The 12,120-nt window shown below is 43.5% G+C and overlaps 1 protein-coding gene across 1 annotated transcript in view; it reads right to left on the bottom strand.

Annotated features, from left to right (window-relative positions):
• LOC141270547 (uncharacterized) overlaps positions 1-11,070 on the bottom strand; it is a 121,415-nt gene extending 110,345 nt beyond the window's left edge. The window contains exons 1-6 of the mRNA XM_073680608.1: positions 10,976-11,070; positions 7,386-7,536; positions 7,077-7,256; positions 6,878-7,001; positions 6,317-6,414; positions 6,045-6,135 (exon numbers count right to left, since the gene is read on the bottom strand). Coding sequence (XP_073536709.1) covers positions 6,045-6,135; positions 6,317-6,414; positions 6,878-7,001; positions 7,077-7,256; positions 7,386-7,463 — 571 coding nt within the window. The 5' untranslated portion in view covers positions 7,464-7,536; positions 10,976-11,070. The remainder of the gene's footprint in view (positions 1-6,044; positions 6,136-6,316; positions 6,415-6,877; positions 7,002-7,076; positions 7,257-7,385; positions 7,537-10,975) is intronic.
• Between the last annotated feature and the right edge of the window lie 1,050 nt (positions 11,071-12,120).

The raw sequence follows: 12,120 nt of genomic DNA, 5'->3' as shown, positions 1-12,120 counted from the left end.
GAATTTTTCAGGGTTGCAGTGCTCCATGCCAGAGGAAGAGAAATCTTCTTCCTGATTGATGAAAGCCTGGAGAGAAGTTGAAAGTTTTTTTTGGTGACTAGTGATTGGGTCAAAAAGAGAGAAGAAAACTAAAGACGTGGAAAGGCAAACATCTTTAGGGTGGGTAAGTTTGTGTGGTTATCCTCAAAAAATTTAAGTCTTAAAGTGGTTTCTAGAAAGTTTTGTAGGTCCTTACAGGATTACTACAATTTTGAACCCCGTGACTGTTAAGCTTCAACTCCCCTTATCTTAGAAAATCAACAACTTCTTCTATTCTTCCCTTTTACATAAATTTGAAGCGACACCTGGCTCTGGGAGACATTATTGAGGTGGATCTAGAGGGGAATCGGTAGTATGAAATAGAGCAAAATCTGGGATCTAGGCGGGTCAGATGTCGTTTGCAATATCTTGTCAAATGGAGGGGTTACAGTCCGGAAGATACAGTAACTCCTGGGTTAATTCAGAGGATCTTAATGTGGATCGCTTAATACGAGAGTTCCATCAGCTTTGTCAGAGCATGGGAGTTTCTGAGGGTGTGTTGGACCCTCGTAGAAAGGGGAAAACTATCATGGCTCAATCCGGTGACCTCTGGCTGTGGGGTCTTTATTGTACCACAGTCTGTGTTGTCTCTGTCCGACTGCTGATAATGCTCTTGTCTTTCTTTTGCTGTGCTGCTTTGTGTCTGTGCAGGTGTTTTCATTTCCTCATTTGGTTTGTCCTATCACATCTTGGGAGGGGCTATTTATAGTCTCCTGCCACATGCAGTCTTTGCTGGCTATATTTCAAGTTAGATGGATGTATGGAGTCCCAGCTCCCCAGTCAATGATAATCTTGCTGAGGTTTCTTCTATTGCTTCTCCTGTGGTTTGTTTGCTCCTCTTCCCAGCACTCTTGCCATTTTGTTACATTTAGGGTCTGGGGGTTTCCAAGTATACAGAAGGTCTTTTTATGTTCCTTTTTCTTCTATCTTTCATGAATGACTGTGTGAACATGTCCTTAGCCCTGTTTCTCATCCTCTGCGTGCATTACATTCTGCTGTTGTTGTTTTTAGTTACACTGTGCATAGTTGAGGGTGTAGTTAAAGGACACTTAGGGTCCGCCAGCGTTGAGTGGGGAAACCATTGCGTAATTTTAGGAAGCCAATCTCCGCGGTCAGGCAAGGATAAATAAGAGAGTCAAGTTAGGGATTTGCCTAGTATGTAGAGGAACCTGTGGCATGTAGGTTTAACATCTCCCCTGGTTTATTCAGCCCCGTACTAGTGTTACGGCTTCCTTAGATATTTTTTGGCAAAGTTAAATCTGGCCTTTGTATTTTTAAGGCTAATTAATGGTTTGCACCTTGTTGTTAACCCTGTGTATTTGCTCTTATGAAGCCTTCAATTTTATGGAGAACCTAGACACTGAAACATCGACTTCCTGGAGCGTGTTCTTCACTTAGGTTGATATTGTGAAGGACCTTTTCTTCACCATGGAAAGGATTCTGCGATCATCCACCACTGTAAGTGTGTCTTATAGTCCAAAAAATACAGTACGTTTTAAAGTAATTTCCCTTTCTCATTTAATTATACGACTGTCTGTTAAATGTTTTTGTAGAATTTGTGAATAATATATATATAGCATCTCCCTGTCTTGAGTTATTTCTGATGGTCTACAAAATACAATTTTTCAGCAATTAATTTTTCACAATGTAGGAATGATAATGGCTTCTCTCTGTGTGGGATTTTTGATGTTTAAAGGGTTTGTCCACAACTTGAAGAACCCCTTCTCATTCCTCATGTTTGGTCCTGTTAAAATAAAAACAATTATGCAAACCTTCCATGACGGCGCCATTCCAAAGGTGTTGGCACTTGCACCCAGGGGATCATGTGAGGTTGTTACGTCATGTCAGCCCTGTGCCCAATCAGTGCTGGCGTCACTGTCCCCACCTTTGGACAAATCGAATGTCAATCAAGAGGAAGTTAGAGAGCAGCCGCAGCCCTCGCTTCCTGTGGATGTTCAATACGTCCAAAGGCATGGATAGTGAAGGCAGCACTCATTGGGCTTGTGTGATTTAACAACTTCACATGAGCCTTGAGAACGCGAGTCTCAACACTGCTGGAATGGCACGGAAGGTGAGTATGAGTGTTTTTATTTTAACGAGACCAAACATGAGGAATGACAAGGGCTTTTCCTAGTAGTGGACAACCCAATTAAGAAGATACAATTTTTGGTTAAAACATTTCCAACATTCTGAACATGAAAAAGGCTTCTCCTGTGTGACTTCTCTGGAGTTTATTAAGAGTTCATTTCCATGTAAAACATTTCCCACATTAAGAACATGAAAAAGGCTTCTCCCCTGTGTGACTGCTCTGGTGACTAAGCAGAGATGATTTCTTCACAAAACGTTTTCCATAGTCTGAACATGAAAAAGGCTTCTCTCCTGTGTGGGTTCTCTTGTGCTTAATAAAATTTGATTTCTGTGCAAAATATTTCCCACATTCTGAACAGGAAAAAGGCTTCTCACCAGTGTGAGTCCTTTGGTGTATAACAAGATGACATTTCTGGTTAAAATAATTCCCACATACTGGACAGGAAAATGGCTTGTCCCCTGTGTGAGTTCTTTGATGTCTGATTAGACTTGATTTCTGGCTAAAACATTTCCCACATTCTGAACATGAAAATGGCTTCTCCCCTGTGTGGGTTCTCTGGTGACTAACAAAAAATGATTTATGTGAAAAATATTTTCCACATTCTGAACATGAAAATGGCTTATCCCCTGTGTGACTGATCTGGTGTCTAACCAGAAATGACTTCCATAAAAAACATTTCCCACATTCTGAACATGAAAATGGCTTCTCTACTGTATGAGTTCTCTGGTGACTAACAAGATCTGATTTCTGGTTAAAACATTTCCTACACTTGGAACAAGAAAATCTATTCTCCACTATGTTAATTTTTTGATGTTTAAGAAAAGACCTTTTGAGGGGAAAACTATTTCCATATTCTGAATGTGAAAATGGCTTGTTAGCTTTAGGAGCAGTTTGTCTTTTAATGCTTATTTTGTGACACTGATTTTCCTTAGTAGTCGGTAATGAATCAGCAGACAGGACCAGTTTCAAAGGATCAGATGTCAGATCCTTGCTGTGAAGGGATGATGGTATATCTGGCGTAATGGCATTCACTTCAATTGTATCCTTTGGGATCTCAAGCTCATCTGATTTAAAAATTGAAGAAGATGTCAGCTGTCCCTCTGATCTCCTCGTACAGTTATCTGCCAAGAATAAAAATATTTATTATTTCAAAATAAAAGATCCTTGAATTTGATATTTTTGAACATTTCTACTTAAAGGGAATCTGTCACCCCCCCTGGGGGATATCAGACCTCTACTATGGGCACACAGGTGATAGAAAAGTAAATCTATACTTACCTGTATGACCCATAGCAGAGGTCTGATTGCAGAGAAATCTGGTTTTATAAAGTCTATTTTCCAGAGGCTCGGAGTACAGGGGACGCCAAGCCATCCCCTCCTATCTGCTTACTATTCCCCTAAATCGCTGCCTCTGTGCTAAATTATCATATTCCCCCCATAGTCACCCCCTCTCCTGCATGTCACAGGACCCTGTGACGTGCCCTGTTCGGTCTTCCCTCCCGCGCATACGCAAAGCGTTGCTCCCATGGAGCGCGCTTTGTTTCCCTCCGGCCCCGGACGCCAAGCCTCTGGAAATCAGACTTTATAAAACCAGATTTCTCTGCAATCAGACCTCTGCTATGGGCCATACAGGTAAGTAAAGATTTACTTTTCTATCACCTGTATGCCCATAGTAGAGGTCTGATATCGCCCAGGGCGGTGACACATTCCTTTTAAACTGTCCATAAAACTGGCAAGTTATGCAAAAATATTGAATTATCGACCAAGACGATGACAGTTCACAGTCTAAAACCTCAAAGGATGAACCAGTAGAGCGTGGTGTTCAACCAAAAAATGTTAAGTAGACAAAAATAATACAATAAAAACTTCTCCTCATCTCACAAAAAATAAGTCCCCACTCAGGTCCATCATCTGTTAATGGAAAAACAGAGGTTTCCACATTATTAGTTTCTCAAAGGCTTTTGAAAAGCAACATGGCTGCCATAAATCAATCCAGCAATATCCGCTTCCCAAAGGAAAATCTCCCCCTCGTTCTGAGCCTTGCAGTGTGCCCAAACCACATTTATCATCCATGTATTTAGCATTACTATACTAAGAAGAACCCACTTAATTTACGGTGTGTGTCTCTCCTGGAGCACAATCTGGGCACTATTTGTTGGCATTAAAATGTCAAATGTGTAATTTTCACTCTCCAACATCCACTGTGTGCTAATTTCCAGAAAGTGCCTGTGGAGTCAAAATAGTCACTACTCTTATAGATTAATTCACTGAAAGTTAAAATTTCAAAAATGGAGTCACATTATGGGGATTTCTACAGCTTTGGGTTTCTGTCATTTTGTTATATTGGGGCTTCTGCAAATGGTGTGTCCCATCTCTTCAGGGATCTGCTCCAGCGACGTCTGCTTCTGTCACCAGGAGCTGCCTTATTCATTCTGCAGGCGGCGCTGGAGGAGATGTCAGAACCAGAAGCTCTGGTCAGTGCAGGCTCTATCCAGCCACTAAGAGTAGGGTGCCTGGGACCAGTAGTACCATCCAGTCTGGCAGTATGGGTGTGTGTGCTGTCCAGCTGGAGTAATGTGCTCCCTGCTTCAGCCAATTGGAAAGCACTGCACCCTACTAAAGTTGGAAGCATATTGCCGGAAGCTGCCAGATCCAGCCTTGTTCTCCTCTGGTTCAGTCCTCTGTGCTCAGCTCCCGGCTTGTGTATTTGTTTCCTGTTGTGACCCCGGCCTGTTTACGGACTACTCGTGTCTTCTGATTTTGTATTTTCTCTGCCCTCCTGGTTGTGACCCGGCTACCTGACTATTCTTCTTGCCATCTCACTCCACAGAACAACAGGTAACACCGTGGCCCAAACCTAGGGGTCTCTGTGTAAATCCAGATATATGTAGAGGGGTTAAAGGTGATCTGCAAGGTAATCCCTTGGATCTGAAAACGGAGTAGATAGCGCCAAACCTTGTTACATTGGGTCTACAAACTATTACAGCAAAATCTGCATTCAAATAGCTAAATGGCGCTCCTTCCCTTCTTAACCTGCCATGTGCACAGACAGTAGTGTACAACGTTATATAGGGTATTGACGGATTTAAGAGTAGTTAGAAAATAATTTGTAAATCCATTTGTTTCCCATTATCCTTTGTGAAGCATTGCAAAGTTATCAGCACATAAAGTGACACACGTCAGTAGAAAAATGGTGTCTGGTTAGGAACACAAAACTGGCTGAGGGAAGTGGTTAAATCAGAGTATTTTGGACAGTAACTACTGTAGTCAAAAACTGTGACTATAGACAATAACACATCTACTGAAATGTTCAAACTCAATAGTCTTCTTCAGGAAAAAATGAGTAACTAGTGGTGAAACCTCTCTGGATTAATAATTAGAGTATGAGGCTCGGTGGCTCTTGGCAATCTAAACTATTGTAAGGGATAATATTTTCTGTCAGATGAGTTCCAAGAAGAAATATTAGACATTTAAAGATAACTTTTTACAATCGAGCAGAGCTTAGGTGTCTTAAATTTAGATCTCGGGCATTTGGAAGATGCAATGGACACCTTTTTGTGAAGACTACCAGGAAGTTACAGACTCACATAAGTGAGTTATGTTCTACTTTGTCAGCACATTCTACGTATGCTGTCACTTGGCTTTGTAGTTTACAGATCTGGGCAGGTAAGAGTCAGCATTTTTAAATTCCAGGGGGTAGGTGGATCCTCCAGGTTGTAAGTTCTATAGAAAATGGCTTTCACAATTACATAAACTAATTTGGTAAAATGGTGATCACACGATTGTGATATAGCCGGATTACACCACCAACAAAGCAGCCACAGCCGGTGTCTGAGAAGAATCTGTGACTTCTCTGCATTTAGTGGTTACTACTCACCTGGGTAGTCATATGTAGGAATCTCCTCTTTACACTGCTCATCACTCCTCACATATGTCTCTGTAGTATTAATATGAGTCAGATCTTCACCCTGAAACAAATATTGTAAAAGTCACAGAAGAAGAAGTCACATCTATGATCAGCTCTAATCCTGCCATCTCCACCGTTCTCATTAAACAAGTATAAAACATATAATACTGGTGGATAAAACGAGACTTCACAGCCGTCTACACATCATAGTGGAGATCTCATGACACCTTCTCTCCATCTACCTGATGATCCTGAGGAACACTGGGATCTTCTTGTTTACAGTCCTGTGGAAGAGGAAGAGGGGGACATCTCTGCGGTGTTGTCCTCTTACTGGATAGAACTGGGGGAAAAACATACAGGGGCTAAATTAATTCTTTACACACAGATTATAAAGAAGGGTTAATGTTTTTCCTCTCTGTTCTACATTTTGTTTAGTATTACCTAGCCTTATAGTCTCATAGTCAAGGATTTCATACTTATCTCATATGCAACGTTTTGAGGTTCTGCAAAAAATGTGTTATGGGTACATGATAAATAAAGTCATCATGGCTTGAGTAACAAGGGGGCTACATGAGTTACATTGTTTGTAAATGGTATAAGAGGTAGTATTATCAGTGTGAATAAATAGAATTGTTATGCTCACAACAAGTGTGCATTCTTTTCTCCGAATGCTAGTTATTTTGGCGGGCCTAATATCTTAATTCGGCCTCACTGATGATCCAGCATGTCTTACTTTGGGTCAGAACAAAAACAGTTACAACACAGATATTTATAGGCTGTGTGTATTTGGTCTTGTCTATTACCTGGTGATGTGAGGGGCTGGGGAACCTCCATAATGAAGTCCTTGTACAGATCTTTGTGTCCTTCTAAATACTCCCACTCTTCCATAGAGAAATAGACGGCGACATCCTGACATCTTATAGGAACCTGACACATAAAATAATACAATCATCACCCCTAATCCCTTCATTGTGTTACTGTATAATGTCCCAGCAGAGTCACCTCTCCAGTCAGCAGCTCAATCATCTTGTAGGTGAGTTCTAGGATCTTCTGGTCATTGATGTCCTTATACATGAGTGATTGAGATGGAGGCCCCGTGATTGGGCTCAGGGGTCTTCCCCATCCCTCAGACACAGGGTCCTGACAGCGCTCACTAGAGGTTTTCTTTACTACTGTGTAATCCTGGTTAAGGAGAGACATATTAATAAATCTCACTACAGACATTCCCAGAGTCCTCACCTCTCCAGTTCTGTCCATCTGTTATTCCTATAGATAAGAATGATGTAATGTGATATCATCAGAATCTCTCACCTCTCCAGTTAGCCGGACGAGGATTTCTAGGGTGAGGTGTAATATCCTCTCTGCCATCTTGTCCCTGTCCATATCCATCGTTGATGGGTAATTCAGAAAAATTCTCTTAATATAGAAGATCTTCACTGAGAGGATCTGATATTGTACGGACCTGAATAGGAAGATGAGCCGATGTTACATCATAAAGAATTCTGTGTAATAATACAATTGCTGGAGACAATAAGAGGAAACATATTAGGAGATAGAACGTGTAGATTTTGTATTCTCTAGTCTTGTATGAACTTTAACATAAGAATTACTGATTAAGGCTACAGCCCCACTATCTGCATTTGGTCAGTATTTATTCTAGGAGTGGGAGCCAAAACCAGGAGTGGGTGATGAATGCAGAATTGGTGACTTGTTTCTATTATATCTTTTCTCTGATTGTTCCTCACCTGGCTTTGGCTCCAACTCCTGAGAAAAAATACTGACCATTTGCTGATAGTGGGCCGTGGCCTTAGACATCTCCTCCATTCTCCCAGTCAGTGGCTATGCTACTCACTGCTTCGGCAACTGATTAACTGTAGGAATTACAAGTTCGTTGGGACAGACCAGGAAAAACAAAGCTGCTGGGGGACCCAAGCAGCAATGGTATTTTTATTATTTTAAAACTCTGTGTTTATAATCTACTAATAAAACCTATATAGTTTATGCCACAGACAACAATCCGTTTCTTCCTCTGAGTCTGCAGCTGAATACATTTCTCATAGACTCATCTTCCATAACGCTAATTCTCACTTGGTTTTTATATGTTATGAAAGGCTCTGGCGCTGCAAAGAAAAACATTGGTATTAATGTGACGAAACGGCTTCTTATCTTAATCAGCCAGACGTATAGATTTGTTAAGCCAAGAGAAATACACTATTGTGTTTGGGTGTTTCTTTGAATGGTCACGAAGGACAGTAACTCAGTGTTTGGGAACTGTAATATTCTTTACTATGCTAATTGCATATTGTACTAAAGCCAGCTAATTGTTGATTTAAAGAGCTCCCTGCTATACCCACTATGTAAATTGATTAAATGCACAAACAATGAGACCTGTGACCTGTGGAATAATACCCTCCCTAATCCTTGACCTGTGTATGTATGCTTGAAAGAACAACTGTAACTATTTAAGGGACATATGCCTCTGTAGTAGAGATAATTGAAAGAGGGAATCAAATATCAGTTAGACTCTTCAGGACATTAGCTTGGTAGCATGGCTTGCTCCAGAGAGACATAGATTTGAATTCTACATGATTCTGGCCTAAGAGTACACGGCCCTGAATGGAAGGATACAGATCTGCTCCATTGACCATCAGAGAACCCATGGATACTGTGAGGACCTGGCCACTTACTAAATACTTTTCCAGCACTGAGCACCCATTTTCGATATTATTTTTGTATTTTGTTAGAAATTTGCTTGCTGTGTTTTGTTAGTGATTTGTTTGCTCATCAGTTCAACCTCAGGTATCTATTCCATTCAGTGACCATATCTCCAAGACCTTGGGCCATTGTTCTCTCCGTCACCACAGGTAGTCTCACATGCAAACCCAGGGGATGGGTTCCACCTGAGAAAATATCTCCACTAAGGCACAATTAGCTGGGGGAGGGAGGGGTGAGCTCTTCTGCCAATTCAGGGGGCTGAACCCTATGCAGGAGAAAGAGAAGATTCATTGCTAGTCGGACTGAGAGCTGGGTGGTATCACGGGCGGCGGTCGTGATTTCCATCATCCGAAGGAGCATATGCTGTGACTGCCAATATGCCGGCGGGACATACAAAAAGCTGGGGGCCAACCAAAAGTTGGGGGACAGTGGGTATCACCTGGAACGGGGCAGTGGAACTACTGATCCCAGGTTGGAAACTCTAGGACTAAGAGAATTGCCTGTTGGACATTTACCTGGAATTGCTGTTCACCGTGGTCAGAAGGAATAAAACTAATTGCATCGATAACCTGCCTAGGTGATTATTAAAATCCACAACCGCACATCATTACAAGTGGTGGCAAGCGGTGGGATCACCTATCTCTGGACAGCATACCAGGGAAAGTTACTGAGCGGTGACTTGGCAGAAGAGATGGCAGACTCCATCTACAAGAGGCTCAAGAAGGAGGAGCTGAGAACTCTTTGCTCTGGGAGAGAGCTAGAGTGGTTGCCAGAGGATAACCGTGCGACCCTAATACAATGCTTGGACGATTGGGACCGTGAACAGCCACAGGAGGAGGTCAGTTCAGACGTGGAGGAGGGCATCTCCGTGGAGGGACCACAGCCCAGGGCTGTCATCCAGATGGCAGAGGATCAACCGAGTTGAGGCGGCAGCTGGACGCGCTAGGAGAGCGGGCCAGGGAAATGGAGCGGGCAGCAGTGCTAAGCAAATATCTGGGTGTGCATGTAGCGATACCCCCACCCGCCCCAGCGCAGAGGACAATGGATAACAGGAAAGAGGGGCCTACATCTTTAAGGTACCGAGATATACCACAGTTTAATGAGGACACCTCAGATATTGATGAACATCTCCAGTTATTTGAGAACCTCTTGTATGCTGCATGAGGTGTCAATCGGTGACTGGCCAAGATTTTTGAGCATTGGCCTGACTAGAAAAGCAAGAGAAGCTTTTAATAACTTGTCTTCGGTGGATCAGAGATGTTACTCTACCATTCGCAGTGCATTACTAGAGAGGTATGCAGTCACGCCGGAAACCTACCGGAGGAAGTTTCAGGAGACTGACAAGCCCACTGCACACACACATCGGGAGTTTGCCAACACACTACGTATGGCATGCACTCGGTGGATAGAAGGACTTGGGGCTCGGGAAGCAGAACATGTAATGGACATAATCATGCTGGAACAATTTATGTCAAAGCTTCCAGGTAATTTAAAAGAATGGGTGGCAGATAGAAAGCCACTCAGCCTGGATGAGGTTGCCCGACTGGCTGATGATTGGTCTGCTAATCGACCCAGGCAACGTGGAAGTACAGCCCCAGTGAGTCGGGAACCAGGGCTTACACGGATTCCAGTGAGACCCATGGACCACCGAGAGGAGGCACTGAAGGGATTTTGGACTTCACAAAGAGGGGGAAGTTTCCCAAGCCCCCAAGTACAGCCCACGTTAGGGCTTAACTGCCATAACTGTGGACGCATGGGACACTTTGTCAGGGAATGTCAGAAACATTCTAGGCCACATCATCCGTGTCCCCAACCTGTGAACCCTGTGTTGCAATGGGGTTGGAATGCTGGGGGAGAGAGGATCCCACTACCCCGAACGGAAGAAGAAGAGGCATATGTGGTACAAGGAGAAGTATCCCGGACTAGATGGGACACCTCAGAGTCTATTAACCAGCATCTGCAGCCGGTCTGGGTAGACGGCGTGGAGGCTGTGGGGCTCTGTGACCCCGGAGCCTCAGTCACATTGATAAAAGACTATTTCGTACCGGACCAATGTATTGTCCCCGGCAGCCGTATGTTAGTCAATATAGCCGGAGGAGAAACTTTGAACATTCGGAGGGCCCGACTAAATTTAGACTGGGGTCACAGTCATGGAATGGTGGATGTAGGAGTAGTGTGGCACCTACCAGTAGATGTGTTGCTGGGAAACAATCTGGGAGCAGGATTGATGTACCCCTGGGCCAATGTCGTAACCGGAAGCCAAGGACTGGTTCACACTGCATCAGCTAATAGGGAAAGGAGCAATATCAACACGTCAGCGGTGAGTGATACACAAAATGCAATGACTGTCACAGTGAAGGAATGTAATCTGGGGGAGGTAAATTACATCACGGAGGAGGCCCAGGGACTTCGGGACACTGGATCTACCATCACCCAAATACTGTCCCCCCAGAGCTCCCTTTACCAGGCCGCCAAGTGACCATCCCCCTAACTGGGCGTCAGCACTCTGGGGTTGGTCGCAATGGATCCAAGTTTGGTTCTCATTGGGCACGTGGGGAGTTTCCCAGGACAAACCGGGGATCAGGGGGGGGGATATGGAGGACCCCGCAGAACGGACAGACCCCTGAACCAGCTAACTAAATATAGAGTCCTCGTCTCAGGGCTTCCCCCATCGGGAAGTTGGCAGGATCTGAAATATCATATGAGAAAAGCTGGAGATGTCTATTATACTGATGTACGAGGGTCAGTCAATAAGTAATGCCTCCTATTTTTTTTCTCCTTAAATAAGGTAGTTATGTTAAATATTCAAATTTGGCACAATTCCTCAAACCATCTTCTCCAATCCACAGCAATTGTAACTTCCTGCACCAACACGTGGCAGGACTGTATCTGTTTGCAAAATGGCTGACATCGATGTTCGTATTAGACAACGTTCTGTGATTGAATTCTTGCATGCAGAAGGTGAAACGCCCATTCAAATTCATGAGAGACTGAAAGATGTGTACGGTGATGCAACAGTGGATGTCAGTACTGTTAGACGATGGGTTCGTCGCTGTAACACAGCTGAAGGGCCATCACCGTTGGCTGACAAAATGAGGAGTGGCAGGCCAGTAACCGCAGTGACTCCAAGCAACATTCAGCTAGTCGATGACATCATTCGTGGTGACCGCCGGGTGACTGCAGATGAATTGTGTGGCATTATCTGCCTCAGTAAAGGCAGTGTGATGAAAATTATTGGACAACTGCGATACAGAAAAGTTTGTGCACGGTGGGTCCTAAGAATGCTTTTTACCATGCTGGAATACATGCCCTTGTTAAATGGTGGACCAAG

This window comes from Phyllobates terribilis, unplaced genomic scaffold, assembly GCF_046119375.1.
Source record: "Phyllobates terribilis strain yellow unplaced genomic scaffold, ASM4611937v1 Scaffold_5__5_contigs__length_657084704, whole genome shotgun sequence".
Lineage (NCBI taxonomy): Eukaryota > Metazoa > Chordata > Amphibia > Anura > Dendrobatidae > Phyllobates > Phyllobates terribilis.
Note: the sequence above shows the minus strand (reverse complement) of the source record. Positions and strands in the feature narration are given on the sequence as shown.